The 22,636-nt window shown below is 41.7% G+C and overlaps 2 protein-coding genes across 2 annotated transcripts in view; both read left to right on the forward strand.

Annotated features, from left to right (window-relative positions):
- Positions 1 to 1,664: 1,664 nt before the first annotated feature.
- Positions 1,665 to 7,463, forward strand: LOC149461125 (uncharacterized). The gene is made up of 2 exons (XM_089678810.1): positions 1,665 to 2,443; positions 7,110 to 7,463. The coding sequence occupies exons 1-2, from the start codon at positions 1,688 to 1,690 to the stop codon at positions 7,407 to 7,409; spliced, it is 1,056 nt and encodes a 351-aa protein (XP_089534936.1). The 5' UTR covers positions 1,665 to 1,687; the 3' UTR covers positions 7,410 to 7,463.
- A 13,547-nt stretch (positions 7,464 to 21,010) lies between these two features.
- The window catches only part of ISY1 (ISY1 spliceosome associated protein), a 36,535-nt gene continuing 34,909 nt past the window's right edge, over positions 21,011 to 22,636 (forward strand). Inside the window, exon 1 of the mRNA XM_089678723.1 lies at positions 21,011 to 21,121. Within this exon, the coding sequence (XP_089534849.1) occupies positions 21,011 to 21,121 (111 nt within the window). The remainder of the gene's footprint in view (positions 21,122 to 22,636) is intronic.

Here is a 22,636-nt window from a genome sequence, read left to right on the forward strand (position 1 = left end):
GATCTAAAGCATTTTGGCCATTGCACAATAATGCACAACAGGAGGAATCCCATTATTTCCTATGATTCCATTCACACTTATGCTGGTGTGACCATGAGCTGTTTTTGCAAGTTTTGGTGAATCACAGTTAGGGCAGTCTACTAATTTCAATAGGCTGCCCTGCATGTAATAATAGCAAAAAAGTACAAAGACTTTTATTATTAAATGACACCACCCAAAAAAAAACATGTGCTTTGGTGTACACATTCTTACATGTGTTAGCAAGGTGCATTGGTGTGCCATTGTTAATGGTGCCTTTGGTGTATCTTTGGCTCCATAGACTTCAATGGGAATGCACAAAAAAAAAACTCTGAAAAAATAAGCATTTTTTTTGTTTCTGGCCTCCATCCCCTAATAACCGATACTTTATTTTGCTTCTGCTGGCCAAAACAAAACTGAATAATGCATACAAATACACTTGTAAAAACATTTCAATACAGGGAAAACACAAAAAAGTGCAAAAAATGCAGGTGTGAACAGAGGCTCACTTCTGCTGCAATCTTCACATACAATATATAAATTAATTAATGAATTTATTATTAAGAATGACAACCCATATTGCAATGCCCACAGTAGAGGCGGCACAGTGGCTTAGTGGTTAGCACTTCCGCCTGGCAGTACTAGGGTCGTTGGTTTGAATCCCAACCACAGCACTACCTGCCTGGAGTTTGCATGTTCTCCCCGTGCCTGTGTGGGTACTTCGGTTTCCTCCAACACTCCAAAGACATGCTGATAGGTTAATTGGATCCTGTGTAAATTGTCCCTAGTATGTGTATGTATGAATGTGAGTTAGAGACTTTAGATTGTACACCCCTTCAGGGTTAGGGACTGATGTGAATGTACAACATATATGTAAAGCGCTGCCTAAATTGACAGCGCTATATAAGTACCTGAAACAAATAAAATAATAGAGAACAGCTGGTAGAGCTGTAAAAAGTTCAAGTTACATAACTTACCACTAATGAAGTGCATCCATGTATGTGCTGCTAATAAATATGAGCAGAACTACCAGGTGCATCTCAATAAATTAGAATATCATTAAAAAGTTTATTTATTTCAGTAATTCAAGTCAAAAAGTGAAACTCATATATTATATAGATTCATTACACACACAGTTATATATTTCAAGCATTTCACTCTTTTAATTTTGATGACTATGGCTTACAGCTAGTGAAAACCCAAAATTCAGTATCTCACAAAATTAGAATATTGTGAAAAAGTTCAATATTGTAGACTCATGGTGTGTTGTGCTGGTCTGCTTGGGATTTGGAGGCTTCCTGATGTTACCTTCATTGTACACCCTGGTTGAATCCCTAGAAAATAATCTCTGATCTCTTGAACTTTCTTACTATCCCTTTATTTATTGGGGATTGGGGTGTAGCTGTACACATTCTTCTGTGGATATGGAGTTTATTTACAATTGATTTTTTATTTTTTCACTATTGCTTATTTTATACAATATTAACTTTATGTACTTTTTTGTCAAAGACACATATGGGATTCCGTTTTATGTAAAACAATTTGCCATTTGTGGTATATTTCATGTAGTAAGGATGTTTCACTAATTTAGTAGCGTTGCACTGTTTGGTTTTTCATACATTTTTATTCAGTTTTTTGTTTTCCAGGTTAGCAAATAAACTTTATCCAGATGGAAAGCTCTCTTGTGCCGTGGGATGGGAGCTCAGAGTGTCACGAGAATGAGGATGTGTTAATACATGGAAACAGCCCCCCACAACTCGTCATAGAAGATGATGAAGTAGTTACTGACCAGGAAGTTGAAAGTCAAGGTTTTCAGACTGAAGAAAGTCAAATTTTGGAAAGTTCACTTGAATTGAAGATGAGGGAGATGATGAATCTTGATACTACAGGGGAAGACTTTGTAATTTCTGAAAATATCTGTGTGAACACAGGAAGGATAGATGAGGAACAAAACAAACATTCCATTGAAGAACCCAAAATGTGTAATGAAAAGACTGCCACTTATTGGACTGGTGGTGGAGGAGAGCTTCAGTGTGAGGAAGAGCTTTCATCACATTTAAATGACACACAGTTAGATGTTGATCATACAATTTCACATCTCCCAGAAGAGATGAAACCATCACATAGTAATACCCGAATTTATCTCCCACTTAAGAAGACTCTGAAGAATCTCAGACTACTTGATCTGAAGCTGAAATACAACAGTCACCAACTTGCTCTGGATAAACCAGGATTGGAATGCAATAATGACTCGTCTTCTAGCTCTGATGAAAGTGATTCCAAGTTCCCAGAGTCTACAGTGGAAGAAACCAACAATGATGAAGAAGCCCATCATTTATTTCTGATTGACCTTCTTACTCAATGTCACCACAAGCTGGAGCAAATGGAAGCGCTGCGAGTTGGCTCCATTAAATTGAGTCACAGAGTAAGTGTTAGGAGTTTCTAAATCATCCCATACTCCACATCAGTCATGCAAGATTCATCAGCTAGCATCAGTTAAGGTAAAAGGAAAGGAACTTATTCAGTAGGGCAATATATGCTATATAGAGTTCTTTAATCCATTGCAGTCACTCAGAAATCTTTTACTACAGTGAACCGAAACCTGACTGATTGTTATGGATTGCAACATTTTCCATGTTATGTTTACTTTTTGTGCTGTTCTGTGAGTGTAGCACCGTCTGAGCATATAGCTGAATGGGTCCTACTGATCAAAATCCTCCTATTGAGAGTTCCCCAGCTTTTGAACTACAACCCAGATTGACTAAGCCAACCAGGGTGGGTAGTTAACCTCCATGTAAATGTTAATGGATATGTTTTATGCTTCCAATCCACATGACTAGAAGATGAAATGATGAATATATATATATATATATATATATATATATATATATAGCCAAAAGTATTGGGACACCCCTCGAAACCTCGAAATCATTGGATTCAGGTGTTCCAATCACCTCTATGGCCACGGGTGTATAAAATCAAGCACCTAGGCATGCAAACTGCTTCTACAATCATTTGTGAAAGAATGGATTGCTCTGAGGAGCTCATTGAATTTAAGCATGGTACCGTGATAGGTTGCCACCTGTGCAATAAGTCCATCTGTGAAATTTCTTTGCTACTAAATATTCCACGGTCAGCTGTTAGTGGATTTATAACAAAGTGGAAGCAACTGGGAACAACAGTTGTGGCCTTCAGATTAGCACAACAGTGCGTAGAGGGCATCATGGAATGGGTTTCTCGTCCGACATCAGTGCCTGACCTCACAAATGTGCTTCTGGAAGAATGGTCAAACATTTTCATAGACACACTCCTAAATCTTGTGGACAGCTTTCCTAGAAGAGTTGAAGCTGTTATAGCTTCAAAGGGTGGGTCAACTCAGTATTGAACCCTACGGACTAAGACTGGAATACTATTAAGACCCTGGACATACAGGGTACGACTTGGCATGCGATTTGCCATGCCATGTCATATGACTTGCAAATCGCATGGCAAGTTGCACCCTATCATCCACAATTACAGCAGTCATATCGGTGCGATTTTGAATTGGTTGGAACCGAACTGATTTCTAAAGTAGTGCATGCACAACTTTAGATGCGACATACATAGACCTCTGTGTCTTGATAGCCGCAGATGTTTTGCAAGTCGCACGATTTCATAGTTGGATCGGTATGTAAACATGTGCGTGTAAAGGCAGGTGTCCCAATACTTTTGGCAATATAATATATATATATATACATATACATACACACACACACACACACACACACACACACACATACTGCTCAAAATGATTAAAGGAACACTTTGAAAACACATCAGATCTCAGTGGGGAAAAAAACATGCTGGATATCTATACTGATATGAACTGGGTAGTGTGTTAGGAACGTAAGGATGCCCCATCATTTCATGGAAATAAAAATTATCAACCTACAGAGGACTGAATTCAAAGACACCCCAAAAATCAAAGTGAAAACATGATGCAGCAGGCTAGTCCATTTTTCTGAAATTTCATTGCAGCAACTCAAAATGGTTTGTATGGCTCTCATGTGCTTGTATGCATGCCTATCAATGTCGAGGCATGCTCCTAATGAGACAACAGGTGGTATCTGGATCAGGGCATCATTGAGCTTCTTTCAACGGTATAAATTCCTTCATTCTCCAGGAACTGCCTGCATACTCTCGGCACATGAGGCTGGGCATTGCCATGCCCCAGGAGGAACCCAGGACCCACTGCACCAGCATAGGGTCTGACAATGGGTCCAAGGATTTTATCCCCATACCTAATGGCAGTCAGGGTGCCATTGTCTAGCCTGTAGAGGTCTGTGTGTCCTTCCATGGATATGCCTCCCCAGACCATCACTGACCCCCCACCAAAATGGTCATGCTGAACAATGTTATAGGTAGCATAATGTTCTCCACGGCTTCTCTAGACCCTTTCACATCTGTCACATGTGCTCAGGGTGAACCTGCTCTCATTTGTGAAAAGCACAGGGCGCTCACGGCAGACCTGCCAATTCTGGCGTTCAATGGCAAATGCCAATCTAGCTCTATTGTGCCGGCAGTGAGCACAAGGCCCACTAGAGGACGTTGGGCCCTCAGGCCACCCTCATGAAGTCAGTTTCTGATTGTTTGGTCAGAGACATTCACACCAGTGGCCTACTGGAGGTCATTTTGTAGGGCTCTGGCAGTGCTCATCCTGTTCCTCCTTGCACAAAGAAGTAGATACCGGTTCTGCTGATGAGTTAAGAACCTTCTTTAGTCCTGTCCAGCTCTCCTAGAATAACTGCCAGTCTCCTGGTATCTCCTCCATGCTCTTGAGATTGTGCTGTGAGACACAGCAAACCTTCTGGCAATGGCACGTATTGATGTGCCATCCTGGAGGAGTTGGATTGCCTGTGCAACCTCTGTATAGTCCAGGTATCGCCTCATGTTACCAGTAGTGACACTGATCCTAGCCAAATGCAAAACTAGTGAAAAACAGTCAGAAAAGATGAGTAGAGAAAAAAATTACAGTGGCCTCCACCTTTAATCCATTCCTGTTTTGAGGATCATTTCACTGTTGCCCATCTAGTGCACCTGTTGTTAATTTCATTAACACCAAAGCAGCTGAAACTAATTAACAACCCCCTCTGCTACTTAACTAACCTAATTAATATACCAGGAGTTTAATTGACTTGATACTATACTCTGATTAAAAAGTGTTCCTTTAATTCTTTTTGAGGTGTGTATATATATATATATATATATATACACATACACACAGTCAGGTCCATAAATATTGGGACATCGACACAATTCTAACATTTTTGGCTCTATACACCACCACAATGGATTTGAAATGAAACGAACAAGATGTGCTTTAACTGCAGACTGTCAGCTTTAATTTGAGGGTATTTACATCCAAATCAGGTGAACGGTGTAGGAATTACAACAGTTTGCATATGTGCCTCCCACTTGTTAAGGGACCAAAAGTAATGGGACAGAATAATCATCATAAATCAAACTTTCACTTTTTAATACTTGGTTGCAAATCCTTTGCAGTCAATTACAGCCTGAAGTCTGGAACGCATAGACATCACCAGACGCTGGGTTTCATCCCTGGTGATGCTCTGCCAGGCCTCTACTGCAACGGTCTTCAGTTCCTGCTTGTTCTTGGGGCATTTTCCCTTCAGTTTTGTCTTCAGCAAATGAAATGCATGCTCAATCGGATTCAGGTCAGGGGATTGACTTGACCATTGCATAACATTCCACTTCTTTCCCTTAAAAAACTCTTTGGCTGCTTTTGCAGTATGCTATGGGTCATTGTCCATCTGCACTGTGAAGCGGCGTCCAATGGGTTCTGAAGCATTTGGCTGAATATGAGCAGATAATATTGCCCAAAACACTTCAGAATTCATCCTGCTGCTTTTGCCAGCAGTCACATCATCAACAAATACAAAGGAACCAGTTCCATTGGCAGCCATACATGCCCACGCCATGACACTACCACCACCATGCTTCACTGATGAGGTGGTATGCTTAGGATCATGAGCAGTTCCTTTCCTTCTCCATACTCTTCTCTTCCCATCACTCTGGTACAAGTTGATCTTGGTCTCATCTGTCCATAGAATGTTGTTCTAGAACTGTGAAGGCTTTTTTAGATGTCGGTTGGCAAACTCTAATCTGGCCTTCCTGTTTTTGAGGCTCACCAATAGTTTACATCTTGTGGTGAACCCTCTGTATTCACTCTGGTGAAGTCTTCTCTTGATTGTTGACTTTGACACACATACACCTACCAACTGGAGAGTGTTCTTGATCTGGCCAACTGTTGTGAAGGGTGTTTTCTTCACCAGGGAAAGGTTTCTTCGGTCATCCACCACAGTTGTTTTCTGTGGTCTTCCAGGTCTTTTGGTGTTGCTGAGCTCACCGGTGCGTTCCTTCTTTTAAAGAATGTTCCAAACAGTTGTTTTGGCTACGTCTAATGTTTTTGCTATCTCTCTGATGGGTTTGTTTTGTTTTTTCAGCCTAATGATGGTTTGCTTCACTGATAGTGACAGCTCTTTGGATCTCATCTTGAGAGTTGACAGCAACAGATTCCAAATGCAAATAGCACACTTGAAATGAACTCTGGACCTTTTATATGCTCATTGTAATTGGGATAATGAGGGAATAACACACACCTGGCCATGGAACAGCTGAGAAGCCAATTGTCCCATTACTTTTGGTCCCTTAACAAGTGGGAGGCACATATGCAAACTGTTGTAATTCCTACACCGTTCACCTGATTTGGATGTAAATATCCCCAAATTAAAGCTGACAGTCATTGCCGTTATAAGGTCAAAGACTTTTAAATATTACTAACTACCCATTATTCACCAGCTGTTTGCACGTGTTCCACATTTTGTCTTGCCCTCCCTTCTTTTTTCCTGCTGTTTGCTGGAAGGTCTGTTAGGGGTTTTTGTAGTAAAAATAATGTAAGCTCTTTTCAGGCTTTGCACACAGGGATTGGGGTCTTTAGCCTTTCCTCTGAATTCATATAGAACAGAGTAAACTAAAGGCAAGCACTATTGCATCCTAACAACTTATCACGTAATGTTATGTTTACCATTCAGCTTTGGGAAGCCGAGACAACTATTGAATACTTAAAGGAGGAAATAGCAACACTTCACAGGGAAAATGTGAAAAAAGAGGAGGACATATTTTTCCTAACAGAGGAACTCATTAAATCCAGAAGTATTTTACAGCAGAAGATGGAGAGAACAATAGATGAGAGAACGAACATATCCCATCCCAGAAGCCTGACTTTGAATAACCCACAGCATGAATTAAAGCCCATCTGCATAGAGAATGAATACCCAGAAGAAAATAGCCATGCAGACCCAAACACATCCAAGATCTGTGTCATCTTGTAAGAGTTTTATGAGTCTAAGGTATATATTATATTCTAACATTTTTTAAATAACCAATACTAGAGGTCAATAAAACAGTGTTTAAAATAAATGCAGGAGTTTAATAGTTTCTTTATGTAATAGCAATTGGCTGATATACCCACTGGCTTAATTTGCTTGTTAAGGGTATTTATTTCAAGCTCTTGCTACTTTCTTTTCTGTTCTCTAAGGGCTCGTTCACACTAGGCTGTTTTGCCAACGCTTGCCAAACGCCCCTATAGCGTTTGGCAAGCGTTGGTCCGGTGTTTGCGGAGCGTTATTAACGCTCGGCAAACGCTCCGCAAACGCCGCATGCGCGGTTTAGCGGCCGTTGCTAGGCGTTTGCCGAGTGTTAATAACGCCCCACAAACGCCTATAATGCAGTTTGAGTGGTGTTACCGCTCCGCAAACGCCCCGCAACCGCGTCGCAACCGCACCGCAAACGCCGGCCGGGCGTTTGCGGAGCGGCACCATAGACGAGAATAGGAGGCTTCAAAGCCTCCTGACTCGTCCAGAGGCGTCTGTTTTGCCGCGACGCAACGCGACGCGACGCAAACGCTCCCGTTAGAACAGCACCATGTGCTGTAATGTGCAGAATTGGCAGAGGCGTTTGGGAAGCGGTAAAAACGCTTCCCAAACGCCTCTCTGCCGCCTGCACACAAGGCTAGTGTGAACGTAGCCTAACACATGGTCTTTCCCAACCTCCTACAGTCCTTCTGGTATGAAGACCGATGGAGGAATTAGACTTCTTTGAAATAGTTAGAACTAGAAACAAAAGTGAAAATATCTTACTATTGCAATGTTTGAAGACTAGTAATGGAAGATTTAACTCCCATGGACCCAAGACCAAAAAAAAAAAATCAATTTTGATTCGACTGACCCTTTCAGTGCACTAGGTTTTATAGCTGACACCAGGTACCAGTTAAATATTAATAAGAATGTTTAAAGTATTTTTTCAGGACCATCAGAACAGGATGACCACCAAGAGACTTGTAGTTAATTGAGTTTGGGTTATGAAACTTAAACTGCTATTAAATACAAAAACAAAAATATAATACATTGCAACTTACAAATCTTTAAATAGGGTGGCTGCTTAGTTTTCTTTTTTAGTCTTTTTTAATTTATTTTCAGCTGTTGATCCTGCCAGTAACACACTTTCTGTCTTAAGGTGGCGTCACTCTTGATGGAGGAGCAACAGAGAACCCCTTGTCAATCTGGGGAAAGGGAAGTGTTAGAGGCAACAGTTAGATGGACTTGACTAACAAATTAAAGAAAAACTCCATCTGACCTTTTTTTAGCAGTTACAGCAATATTTTTTTTTCTTTTGGGATAACGGTAACTGAATAACAGCTGACTATTATCAGTGTTAAATACGTTGTAATTTATCTCCTCTAAGGACCACTTTTGCTAGACAGCTTGGTTTGTTAAAGGAAATTGAAAAATAGTAGACTTATTGGGCGGATCAACAGGTAAAATATTAAACTAATGCAGCCACCACATCCAAGAACTGATAAGCTGCAATATATTATATTTTTGTTTTTGGATGTAATACCTCTTTTAAAGGTGAACTTATATTGGGGAAAGCTAGCATTGCAGGGTTTATTTTAAGGAAAATTAACATCATCCTGTCATTTATCAGGGCTTAAAATTTCAAGTCCTGAGCTACTAGCCAGGCCAGTTACTCGCCACCAACAAACACACACAGAGACACCTGTACACACACACAGACATGTACATACACACACAGAAACATGTACACACACGCACATACAGACACATGTATACACACACAGGCACATACAGACACGCATTCACACAGATACATGTATATACACAGAAATACACACACACACAGACACATGTACATACACACAGACACATGTACATACATACACAGACACATGTACACAGAGACACATATACGCACATACACACAAACACACACACACGTACATGCAGACACACACAGACACATGTGCACACACACAGACACATGTACACACACACATACATGTACATACACGCAGACACATGTACAGATACACACATGTGCATACACACAGACACATGTACAATTGTACATGCATACACAGACACACACAAACACATGTACACACACCACCCCCCCGATAAAAAGTTGCAGTACTTCGTTGTTCACGTACAGATCCGGGTACTGCACTCTAGGGGGAGGCAGAGAGCACAGCACACACTCCTTGCTTTGCTTTCACTGCGCTCAGCTATTGAGCAGTCTGACGGCTCCCAGTGCCAATGACAGATCCGGCCTGAGCTCCGAGCCTGATCAGCAAGACGGCCCTGGGGGACACACTCGCCCCCAACATAATTTCCACTCGCCATTGGCGAGCGGAAATTTCAAGCCCTGATTTAGATGATAGATAAATGTACGAGCTTTTGGTGAGGAGCTTGCGGATGGCGTCACGACGCAACGAGAAGTCGGCGTTTATCATAATAGTGGTATCCATCACTCCAGGACTCTGCAGATCGTGGGGCACTCTGGTGACAATTTTAGGGCCCTTGGTTGTTATTGTGTCACGAGTTTTTTCTCATGACTTGGCATTATGCTGGAGCATATACCGCTGTCGTTGATTGTAGCTGACTTGGAAAGCACAGATTCCTTAGGATTGTGGAGATATTGATTGGATGCTTTTCATACTTGGTGTGGTCTGGCACCTGTCATATGTGAGTGCATATGTGGAAGTTTTTGTGATAAATAAAGCTTTTTAAATGGGTAAACACTATGTTCATTTTTTTGTTCATGAGGATTATTGTCGATGAAGGGTGTTCTTTGGAGTGAGCCAGTGGGATCCATTATTCATCAAGTTGATCTTTAGAGTACACTTTGGGACCAAAAGTGTGGTTAGAGCAAGCATAATATATGTGCGGTCGCACTGCTGGAGGTGAGCAGACATCTGGTGGAGGAATTGTGCACTCTTTCTGCGTTCGGAGCACCAGGTGTTAATAAGAGGAAGAATATTTTATTCAGAAGCAATTTCATTGGGACTTTAATATTATTATTATAACTTATAGTATTCATTATTTTATTTATGTTTTGATGTGTAGTGCCGCACAGTATTATTTTTTATTTATTAATCATTTTGGTAAATGACCTAATGAACGTGAGTTTTATAAAATGTTACCCAGTTCATATTTGCAAAGTAGATTGTTACCTTTGACTGCCACAGGGAAGAACATATACTGACCCATATTGGAATGGACCTCTGCAGTGCTGGTCCATAATCAATGCCAATATTTTTAAGAGATGTCACAGATCTCATTTCCTCCATCTAAAATCCAAATTGTATAGCTATAAAAGATGCAATCTAGCTGAACAGGTTTATTGTACTAAAGTAATAGGACCAACTAGTTTGATTCTTGTCTTGGGTCATTTATGCCATTTAGTGGCCCTACACACAACAGCAGAATGTGAATCCCTATACTGCAAGACTGCAAGAAAATCTGTTAAGAAACTATTAACATGTTCACAAAATTCTGTCTGGAAACCACAAGGAAGCATGGGAAGCATAGGGTTGACTCAGGGGCGGACTGACCATTTGGAAACTCGGGCACTGCCCGAGGGCCCGCGGTCAGTAGGGGGCCCCATGAGATGCCCTTGGTACCTTTTTCATAGGCTTTTTTGAGTTTGGGCAAGGACACAGGGGCCCCATGATCCCATATTGCCCGGGGGCCCCATGAGTTGTCAGTCCGCCCCTGGTTTGACTTTGATGTTTATATTCCATTTCTGCCATGAAGATAGGTGAAGATAGCTTTCAGAACGTGTTAGTTCAGTTTGACAAATTCGTTCTGAGTTTCTATTCAATCTGCAATGTTTATGCTACCATTCAGCAAGACAGAACTGGGCAGCCAACACTGTCAAGCATTTTAGTGCAGCAGGGGTAGCATTGTCAGCTCTTTATAGAAAGTTAGGAGCTCACTGGATTTCTAGCTGATCAACAGGTATTTTTCTATATTTACAGTTTTCTATACTTACAGTGCTATAACAAGACAAAACATGGGGAAATGTGCATGTGTTGCAGGGATGAACTGAGTTTAAAGTGGTCCTAAAGGCAAAACATTTTTCCGTTAATGTATTTCCTGCATTCCCAGTGAAAGTATGGTCCCTTACTTTCCTCTTTCCCTTATACTTAACGGAGTTCTATCTCAGTCCAGCACATTGCCTGTTTGCAGCAGAGCTGGTTTGTCTCTCTCTCCTCACAGTACAGAGAGGCAGCAGCAGACACCATTTGCTCCATGATGCTGTTAATCAAACCCTGTGAGCAGAACGTGGAGGGTGGCGCCAAGCTGTGCAGTGTGTGTCTATAGATCCACTCAGCCTGGCTTGGGAGCAAGCACACAAGTGTACCAGTATAGGCGGCGAGCCCGCAGGTAGTGCACTAGGAAGAGGAGGAACATGGAGCACCAGTGGGGGACCTCAGAAGAGGAGGTTTGGGGCCTATCTATGCAATATCATTGCATGGAGCAGATAAGTAGAACATGTTTAATTTAGAAAATAAAAGTAAAAAAAAAGCTTTGCAGAGTCACTAATTGCCACTGCTATTCCAACCATGTCTGACTTTGGTCAAGGTGTCAGTTTGCCTATGTTGTTATACATTTCATTATTGTGTGCTGACATTATTGTCTACTCTGTATTACTAGAAAATATTAATAAAGATTGATTACAAAAAAAAAAAGGCTTTGCACTTTATTTCAACATCATGTTTTTCACTGCATACCAATTAATTTTGATTTTTGGCCCGGCTGGGAAAGGTTTTGATAACCAAGGCAAACGTTTTTATAATAATACTTCATACCTCTCAACTTTAGTACCTGAGAATGAGGGACACTTCAGAGAGACAGAGACCTGTGGTGCGCACAGCTCACTGCAGCAAAAATTGGGTGAGGTTAAATTATTATGGCTGGGAGGGGACAATTTTCCTAAGTGGTACTACTTGAATTGCAAAAAACTGAGGTTCTTTGGACACCCCAGGGAGTGTAGTAATGCGGCATGTGCACCCCTGGGCATTGAACAGTGGGGGTGGTCAAACGTTTAACAGTAGGAGTGGCTTAAGAGACATGGTTAAACAAAACCTGGGCTTCCTTGTACCCATAAAGGTATGACATTTACAATATTGTGTATATAGTGCAAGAGCCTGTAAGGCAGGGGGCAAGGGTGTGTTTAAAGAAGCACAATACAACAATACTTAATACAAAAATGAGTTGCATGGTCAAGTTGCCAGAAAGAAGCCTTTACTGCACCAATTCCACAAAAAAAGCCTGGTTACAATGTGCCTGACAACACCATGACACACCAACACCATGATACATTGGTGCAGTAAAGGCTTCTTTCTGGCTACTCAACCAGCTCATTTTTGTTCAAGTATCATCATACTGTGCTCCTTGAAACAATCACACCATCTTTTTCCAGAGCAGCCTGTATTTCTCTGGAGGTTATCTATGAGTTTTCCTTTGTATCCCAAACAATTCTTCTGGCAGTTGTAGCTGCAGTCGTTCTTAGTCTACCAACCATGGTTTAGCATCAAGAGATCCCCGAATTTTCATATCTTAATGAATGCTTGGACAGTACTGACTGGAATATTCAAGGCTTTGAATATCTTTTTATATCCTTTTCCATAAGTTCCATTACCTTGTTACACAGATCTTTTGACAGTTATTTTCTGTCAGAATGGCTATGAATAAGGTTTTTTTTACCAAAACGCGTAAACTGCTGTAATGTGCACACTGAACCCTTTCTCAATAGACTACTTTTATTGGGAGAATGAGCTCTCCACCTTAGACTCTCATGCTGTTTAAAGTGCCAGGAAAACTCTTGAGCTTTGGAGCACATTTGGTTTACCTCCAGGGGGAATTAACCTAGGTGTACCTCTTCATTTGAGTTCTGCTTCCTGGCTCAGTAATTAGCCTGCTCAGTGCATTCACCTGAGATCTAACAAACTCATTGACAATATATACACAGACACTAATTGCAATTTACGAACCCACAGGTCTGGGAAATTAACCAGGGGTGGACTGACAACTCATGGGGCCCCCGGGCTATAGGGGATCATGGGGCCCCTGTGTCCTTGCCCAAACTCAAAAAAGCCTATGAAAAAAGTACCAGGGGCATCTCATGGGGCCCCCTACTGACCCCAGGCCCTCGGGCAGTGCCAGAGTTTCCATATGGTCAGTCTGCCCCTGAAATTAACATTGCAGTTTTAACCTGTGTGTGTCACTTTGTGTGTCTGACTGTACCAAGGCCAAACATTCCAGGGTATGTAAACTTGAGATCAGGGCCATTTGTGTGATTTCTGTCATCATTATGATGTAAAAAGCAACCATAAACTATGTGATAATAAATAACTTCATATGATCACTATTCTTAAATAAAAGACAGTTTTTTTGGCATGATCAGTCATATTTTCAATATAAATGCCAAGCATTCACAATTTCTGCCAGAGTATGCAAACTGTTAGCTCAATTGTAGGTTCCTAAAGCTACTGGGAGCTATTTTTACGTTTCAGTAAAGCAATACATACAGTGTTACAGACATATCATGTAGTAGACAGATATCAATCGATCAAATCAAAGTTTAATTCAATCAATGTTTTAGCATACAACAGCGATCAATCATTAGTTTATTTCAAACAGATATCCAGTGAAATATTTTGTGAAAAATATATTCACATATGCTTAAACCATGTGTTATGCAATCAAAAGTGTATTTAGCTAGTAGTCAGTAGGATTGATTGATCATCATTAAAAACTAACCTTTAAAGGTAGATATCACTTGAGGGATCGGTAAATATGCTGTTGTGTCTGATGGCTTGATTTTTTTGTTTTTGTTTAAAAACACCAAATTATTTAATTTACTGGACAATCCACTTGTAACATGTATTGGCACCACAACTTCCTGCATTGACAATTTTTACATCCTCCAATCACTCAGCCAGGTACCCCTGCTTGCATTACAGTATTATACATTTCCAGTTTACGCATACCTCCCAATTTTCTCTGATAATAAAGAGGGACACATTTTAGCACAAAATATGCAGGTAAAAGACACATTCATGCTACACCCTTAGTTTTTGAGGACCATGAAGAATTGAAATGCATTTAATAATCAATTACAGCTGAACTCCAGCAATGTTCTGTGTTGCATACTTACACTGGTCCATCTTAGCACAATGCAAGTGTGCGTATTCAATACATGATGGGCCACTGGGGAAGCTGAAAGTCAGTGTAGTAGTCAGCTCTACTACAATGATTAAAAAAAAAGATATACCTGTGCTAAAATCCCAATAGCTAGTACATGCATTTATCCATCAGGTGCTAAAGGGGTGTAACCACATATTAACACTAGAAATTCTGAAGGACCCCCTGCACATTGGTATATACCCTTTCCAGCAGACTCTGCAATAAATAGGGATATATTTGATTCACACACATTGCAATACATGTTTAAGCTGGCCAACTACATCAAAGTAATCCCTCTATGGCCAGTCCTACTCTGCTCTGCCTACGCAAATGTTACTGTGGACACAATGCCAATATAGGGGAAAAGACAAAGTGGGGGAGAGCTACCAGGTTTAGGTCTGGCTACTGACCTACAATACAACAAACAAGATATACCTGTGCTCAAATCTCAATAGCTAGCACATGCATTTATCCATCAGGTGCTGCAGGGCCCTTCAGAATTTCTAGTGTTAATATGTGGTTACACCCCTTTAGCACCTGATGGATAAATGCATGTACTAGCCATTGAAATTGTTCTTGTGTTCATTGAGAAATTGATTAAAATCTTACTTTTCAAACATGTTGTACTCATTTATGCTGATCACTGTATATACAGTTGCAAGAAAAAGTATGTGAACCCCTTGGGATTACGTGGAGTTTTGCAGGAATTGGGCATAAAATGTGCTCTGAACGTCATCTAAGTCACAACAATAGAAGAACACAGTCTGCTGAACATAATACTACACAAACATTAGATGTTGCCATGGTTTAATTGCACATAACATGTAAACATTCACAGTGCAGGGAGGAAAAAGTATGTGAACCTTTGGACTTAATAACTGGTTGACCCTCCTTTGGCAGCAATAACCTCAACCAAATGTTTCATGTAGTTGAGGATCAGACCTGCACAACGATCTGGAGTAATTTTGGACCACTCCTCTTCACAAAACTGTTTCAGTGTAGCAATATTCTTGGGATGTCTGGTGTGAATCGCTCTCTTAAGGTCATGCCACAGCATTTTAATCGGGTTGAGGTCAGGACTTTGACTGGGCCACTCCAGAAGGCGTATTCTGTGCTGTTGCAGCCATTGTTTTGTTGAATTACTTGTATGCTTTGGGTCATTGTCCTGTTGCATCACCCATCCTCTGCGGAGCTTCAGTTGGCGGACAGATGGTCATACGTTTTCCTGCAAAATGTCTTGATAAACTCTGGAATTCATTTTCCCATCAATGACAACAATCCGTCCAGGCCCTGAGGCAGCAAAGCAGCCCCAAACCATGGTGCTCCCTCCGCCATGTTTTACAGTGGGGATGAGGTTTTGATGTTGGTGTGCTGTGCCTTTTTTTTCTCCACACATAGTGTTGTGTGTTCTTCCCAAACAACTCAATCTTGGTTTCATCTGTCCACAGTATATTTTGCCAGTAGTGCTGTGGAACATCCAGGTGCTCTTTTGCAAACTTCAAACGTGCTGCAATATTCTTTTTGGACGGCAATGGCTTCCTCCGTGGTGTCCTCCCATGTACTCCATTCTTTTTTAATGTTTTCCTTATTGTAGATGTGTCAACAAAAATGTTAGCATGTGCCAGAGATTTCTGTAGGTCTTCAGCTGACACTCTGGGATTCTTCTTTACCTCATGCAGCATTCTGCGCTGTGTTCTTGCAGTCATTTTTACAGGACGACCACGCCTAGGGAGAGTAGCAACAGTGCTAAACTTTCTCCATTTGTAGACAGTCTGTCTTACCGTGGACACATGAACATCAAGGTTTTGGAGATACTTTTGTAACCCTTTCCAGCTTCATGCAAGTCAACAATTCTTGATCGTAGGTCTTCTGAGAGCTCTTTTCTGCGAGGCATGGTTCACATCAGACAGTGCTTCTTGAAATCAGTAAACCCAAAACAGGTGTGTGTTTTTTAAGGGCAGGACAGCTGTCAGCAACACATCCAATATCATCACACTGATTGGAGTCAAGGTTGGCTCACTCCTGGCTCCAATTAGCTCTGGGAGAAGTCATTAAGCTAGGGCCTCACATACTTTTTCCTCCCTGCACTGTGAATGTTTACATGTTATGTGCAATTAAACCATGGCAACATCTAATGTTTGTGTAGTATTATGTTCAGCAGACTGTGTTCTTCTATTGTTGTGACTTAGATGACGTTCAGAGCACATTTTATGCCCAATTCATGCAAAACTCCACGTAATCCCAAGGGGTTTACATACTTTTTCTTGCAACTGTATATATATACAGTGGGGCAAAAAAGTATTTAGTCAGCCACCAATTGTGCAAGTTCTCACACTTAAAAAGATGAGAGAGGCCTGTAATTGGCATCATAGGTAGACCTCAACTATGAGAGACAAAATGAGAAAAAAAAATTCAGACAATCACATTGGCTGATTTGGAAAGAATTTATTTGCAAATTATGGTGGAAAATAAGTATTTGGTCAATATGAAAAGTTCATCTCAATACTTTGTTATGTATCCTTTGTTGGCAATGACAGAGGTCAAACGTTTCCTGTAAGTCTTCACAAGGTTGGCACACACTGTTGCTGGTATGTTGGCCCATTCCTCCATGCAGATCTCCTCTAGAGCAGTGATGTTTTGGGGCTGTCGCTGGGCAACACAGACTTTCAACTCCCTCCAAAGGTTTTCTATGGGGTTGAGATCTGGAGACTGGCTAGGCCACTCCAGGACCTTGAAATGCTTCTTACGAAGCCACTTCTTCGTTGCCCAGGCGGTATGTTTGGGATCCTTGTCATGTTGGAAGACCCAGCCATGTTTCATCTTCAATGCCCTTGCTGATGGAAGGTGGTTTGCACTCAAAATCTCACGATACATGGCCCCATTCATTCTGTCCTGTACATGGATCAGTCGTCCTGGTCCCTTTGCGGAGAAACAGCCCCAAAGCATGATGTTGCCATCCCCATGCTTCACAGTAGGTATGGTGTTCTTTGGATGCAACTCAGCATTCTCTCTCCTCCAAACACGACGAGTTGTGTTTCTACCAAACAGTTTTATTTTGGTTTCATCTGACCATATGACATTCTCCCAATCCTCTTCTGGATCATCCAAATGCTCTCTAGCAAACTTCAGACGGGCCCAGACATGTACTGGCTTAAGCAGGGGGACACGTCTGGCACTGCAGGATCTGAGTCCCTGGGGCGTAGTATGTTACTGATGGTAGCCTTTGTTACGTTGGTCCCAGTTCTCTGCAGGTCATTCACTAGGTCCCCCCGTGTGGTCCTGGGATTTTTGCTCACCGTTCTTGTGATCATTTTGACCCCACGGGGTGAGATCTTGCGTGGAGCCCCAGATCGAGGGAGATTATCAGTGGTCTTGTATGTCTTCCATTTTCTAATTATTGCTCCCACAGTTGATTTGTTCACACCAAGCTGCTTGCCTATTGCAGATTCAGTCTTCCCAGCCTGATGCAGGTCTACAATTTTGTTTCTGGTGTCCTTCAACAGCTCTTTGGTCTTCACCATAGTGGAGTTTGGAGTGTGACTGTTTGAGGTTGTGGACAGGTGTCTTTTATACTGATAACAAGTTCAAACAGGTGCCATTGATACAGGTAATGAGTACAGGACAGAGGAGCCTCTTAAAGAAGAAGGTACAGGTCTGTGAGAGCCAGAAATCTTGCTTGTTTGTAGGTGACCAAATACTTATTTTCCACCATAATTTGCAAATAAATTCTTTCCAAATCAGCCAATGTGATTGTCTGGATTTTTTTTCTCATTTTGTCTCTCATAGTTGAGGTCTACCTATGATGCCAATTACAGGCCTCTCTCATCTTTTTAAGTGTGAGAACTTGCACAATTGGTGGCTGACTAAATACTTTTTTGCCCCACTGTATATATATATATATATATATATATATAATAGAGATGCTAATACTGAGTATTTTCACAAGTACTCGTACTCATGCATTGCTCCAATACCCGAAACCGATACAAAATGAATGGGCACACATCGCACTGCAAAGAATAGCATGCGGTTTGAACAGAAATTAGCACATTCACACGTTTGGCCTATACCACCAACCTTTTCCTTCCTTTACATTGGACATATGACTATGAACAATGATTTTAATTCCTTTCAAGTGGATAATAAAATCCTTTTTTTTTTTTTTTTATTTTGGATAACATTGTCATCATCCTTGCTAATTTTAATACTTTACTGGTCACTATTAATTTGGCCCTATACCAATAGTGCTCAGCATTAGCTACTGTCCAAATTGCATGCAGTTTCCCCTCCTGTAAGAACCCAGGCTTGTCATAGCCTGAGTTTACACAGGAGCAGTGAGGGAAACCTCCTTGCACCGATCCAGTGCTGTCACACAATGAAAAGCCACTTCACAGGTTTGGGGATTTGAAATCCCCATGGCTTTCTCTCCTCTCCTTGCAGTGGGCAGGGAGGTTTTCCGCTCTGCTCCTGTGTAAACTCAGGTTATGACAAGCCTAGGTTCACACAGGAGCAGAGAGGAAATCGCATGTGATTTGGAGAGGAATTGCACCGCATTCCTGTTCAAATCACATGCTATTCTTTGCAGTGCGATTTGTGCACATTCATTTTGTATGACCAAAAATCGCACTGCAAATTACTGGTGCTTGGTTTCGGCAAGTACTTGACTGAAAGTATCGATACTTGCCGATAAAAGAAGGGTATTGTTGCATCCCTAATGTTCATTATATTGCCAAAAGTTTTGGGACACCCCTCCAAATTATTGGATTCAAGTGTTCCAATCACCTCCATGGCCACAAGTGTAAAAAATCAAGCACCCAGGCATGCAGACGTCTTCTACAAACATTTGTGAAAGAATGGGTCGCTCTCAGGAGCTCAGTGAGTTCAATCATGGTACCGTGATAGGTTGCCACCTGCGCAATAAGTCCATCCGTCAAATTCCTGCTACTAAATATTCCACAGTCAACTGTTATTGGTATTATAACAAAGTGGAAGCAACTGGGAACAACAGCCACTCAGCCACAAAGTGGTAGGCCACGTAAAATGACAGAGCGGGATCAGCACATGCTGAAGCGCACTGTGCGTAGAGGTTGCCAACTGTCTGCAGAGTCAATAGCTAAAGACCTCCAAACTTCATGTGGCCTTCAGATTAGCACAAAAACAGTGCATAGAGAGCTTCATGGAATGGGTTTCCATATCCGAGCAGCTGCTTCCAAGCCTTACATCACCAAGTGCAATGCAAAGCGTCGGATGTAGTGGTGTAAAGCACGCCGCCACTGGACTCTAGAGCAGTGGAGATGTGTTCTCTGGAGTGATGAATCACGCTTCTCTGTCTGGTAATCTGATGGACATGTCTGGCTTTAGCAGTTGCCAGTAGAATGGTACTTGCCTGACCGCATTGTGCCAAGTGCAGTGGTGTAAAGCACGCCGCCACTGGACTCTAGAGCAGTGGAGACGTGTTCTCTGAAGTGATGAATCACACTTCTCTGTCTGGCATTCCGATGAACTTGTCTGGCTTTAGCAGCTGCCAGTAGAACGGTACTTGCCTGACCGCATTGTGCCAAGTGTAAAGTTTGGTGGAGGGGGGATTATGGTGTGGGGTTGTTTTTCAGGGGTTGGGCTTGGCCCCTTAGTTCCAGTGAAGGGACTCTTAAGGCGTCAGCATACCAAGACATTTTGGACAATTTCATGGTCTCAACTTTGTGGGAACAGTTTGGGGATGGCCCCTTCCTGTTCCAACATGACTACACACCAGTGCACAGAACAAGGTCCATAAAGACATGGATGAGCGAGTTTGGGATGGAGGAACTTGACTGGCGTGCACAACCCCATAGAACACCTTTGGAATGAATTAGAGCGGAGACTGCAAGCCAAGCCTTCTCATCTGACATCAGTACCTGACCTCACAAATGCATTTCTGGAAGAATGGTCAAACATTCCCATAGACACTCCTAAACATTGTGGACAGCCTTCCCAGAAGAGTTGAAGCTGTTATAGCTGCAAAGAGCGGGCCACCTCAATACTGAACCCTACGGACTAAGACTGGGATGCCATTAAAGTTCATGTGTGTGTAAACGCAGGCGTCCTAATACTATAGGCAATATAGTGTATAGATATTATTATATTAGGTTATGTGAGGTTGTCATGTGTGTCAAACAACAACATACGTCGCCCTTCAATGTGCTCCTGGCTGCAAAGGCCAGGTATAGGTTGGGGCAGTTGCTATTTGTCTGTCAAGTGTGCAGCTCATTAGCTTCTTCATTTTAAAAAAATAAAAATGAAAGAAGGGAAGGAGAGCAGTCGAAAGTGACATGCAGCCAGAGCAACTTTTCCTTTACTGCACTACCTGTGTCTGATCAGCAGGTGGCGCACAGAGAACTTGAATGATCTTCTCCGTCAGGCTCCTTTTATTGAGGTCATTTCCGGTGCGCCGGCTGGTGGTGCGGGGTCCGTGCTGTAGTTGGTGGCTGGGAAGTGACACATTGCCGGAGATGGTGAGATACAAACACATAGATCACTTTATATTGAGTGTGGGGTGTCAGTGAACAGAGCCACTCATACAATGCTTTATCCTCGCTGCAGGCTGATGACATGCGAGCTGCTCTGAGAGTCTCACCTTACTACACTGGAGACTGGCTACATCTCATTACTAGTAGTGGCTGCATGTCCTACGTTGTCACTCCTCTTCTGTCCCTCAGCTTTAAAACAGAATTAAACCCAAAAGCAAACCTTTTTTTATATTGTGACTTGTATTAGATTTCTTTTTTAGGCTTGCTTCCTTTCTCTTTTCACCTGGTGATCCAGCCACTAAGTCTGTTGTTTTTCAAAAGAACAAGCTCTCCTGCACAATGTATCAGTTTGCATGGATGAGACAGACTATTTACTACTGACAGAGCAGATTAAAATGATCAGCTTTTATTTATTCATACAAAACATTTATTCCAAAAGGAGAAAAAAAAAACGCTGTTAGGCTGCTTTCGCACTGAAGAGTTTTTAAAGCGTTTTTTTTAAAAAAAAAAAAAAGCAAAGCACCTAAAAAGCTCAAGAAAAATGCTTCCTTATGTATGGTTATGTATGCTTTCACGCTGGGGCGTTGTGCTTCCATTGTGGTCTGAAAACCCCTACTTGCAGCATGTTTGTTCAGCTAAAAAAAAAAAAACACCTCTTCCCATTGAAATAAATGGAAAACGCCTCTAAAAAGCATTTTTGGTGCAGTTTTTAAGTCTCTTGTCCTTAAAAAAATGCTCAGAAAGTGCGGCAAAAACGCATATGCATTTTTGCAGTGTTTTTGTGGTGGATCAGTGTGAGAGTAGCCTAACTGATTATAAAGCGAGGCAGCACAGTGGCTAAATGGTTAGCATTTCCACTTGGCAGCACTCGGGTCGTTGGTTTGAATCCCAACCACGGCACGTTCTCCCTGTGCCTGCGTGGGTTTCCTCCGGGTACTCCGCTTTCTTCCCACACTCCAAAGACATGCTGAGAGGTGAATTAGCTCCTGTCTAATTGGCCCTGGTATGTATGTATATGTATGAATGTGAGTTGGGGACTTTAGATCGTACGCCCCTTGAGGGTTAGGGACTGATGTGAATGTATAATATATATGTAAAGCGCTGTGTAAATTGACAGCACTATAGAAGTACCTGAAATAAATAAAATAAAAAATAAAGTGTGAGCTGGGGTTTGGCTTTTAGTTTGTTAGTGTATTTAAATCTGCTAATACAGCCAACACTCCCCTCCCTCCAGTCTGACAATGCTGTCTGCTGTGTCCCCCTGTGCTCCTTCATCCAGAGTGGGGTCAGTCTAATACAGGAGGTGTGTTACTGGCCAGATCACCAGGTGAAAACAGAGGAAAGAGCCAAAGAAAATGATTGCGGCCACCACATCTGATTGGTCAACTGCAATATAATACATTTTTGGGTTTATTACTGCTTTAAAACTAAACTCCAGGAAATCTGACAAATCTTCCTTGCACTCTCACTGCGAGGGTTAACTACTTATTTAGTCTAGGG

This window comes from Staurois parvus, unplaced genomic scaffold (assembly GCF_062004578.1).
Source record: "Staurois parvus isolate SC_StPar_1 unplaced genomic scaffold, SC_StPar_1.0 ptg000209l, whole genome shotgun sequence".
Lineage (NCBI taxonomy): Eukaryota > Metazoa > Chordata > Amphibia > Anura > Ranidae > Staurois > Staurois parvus.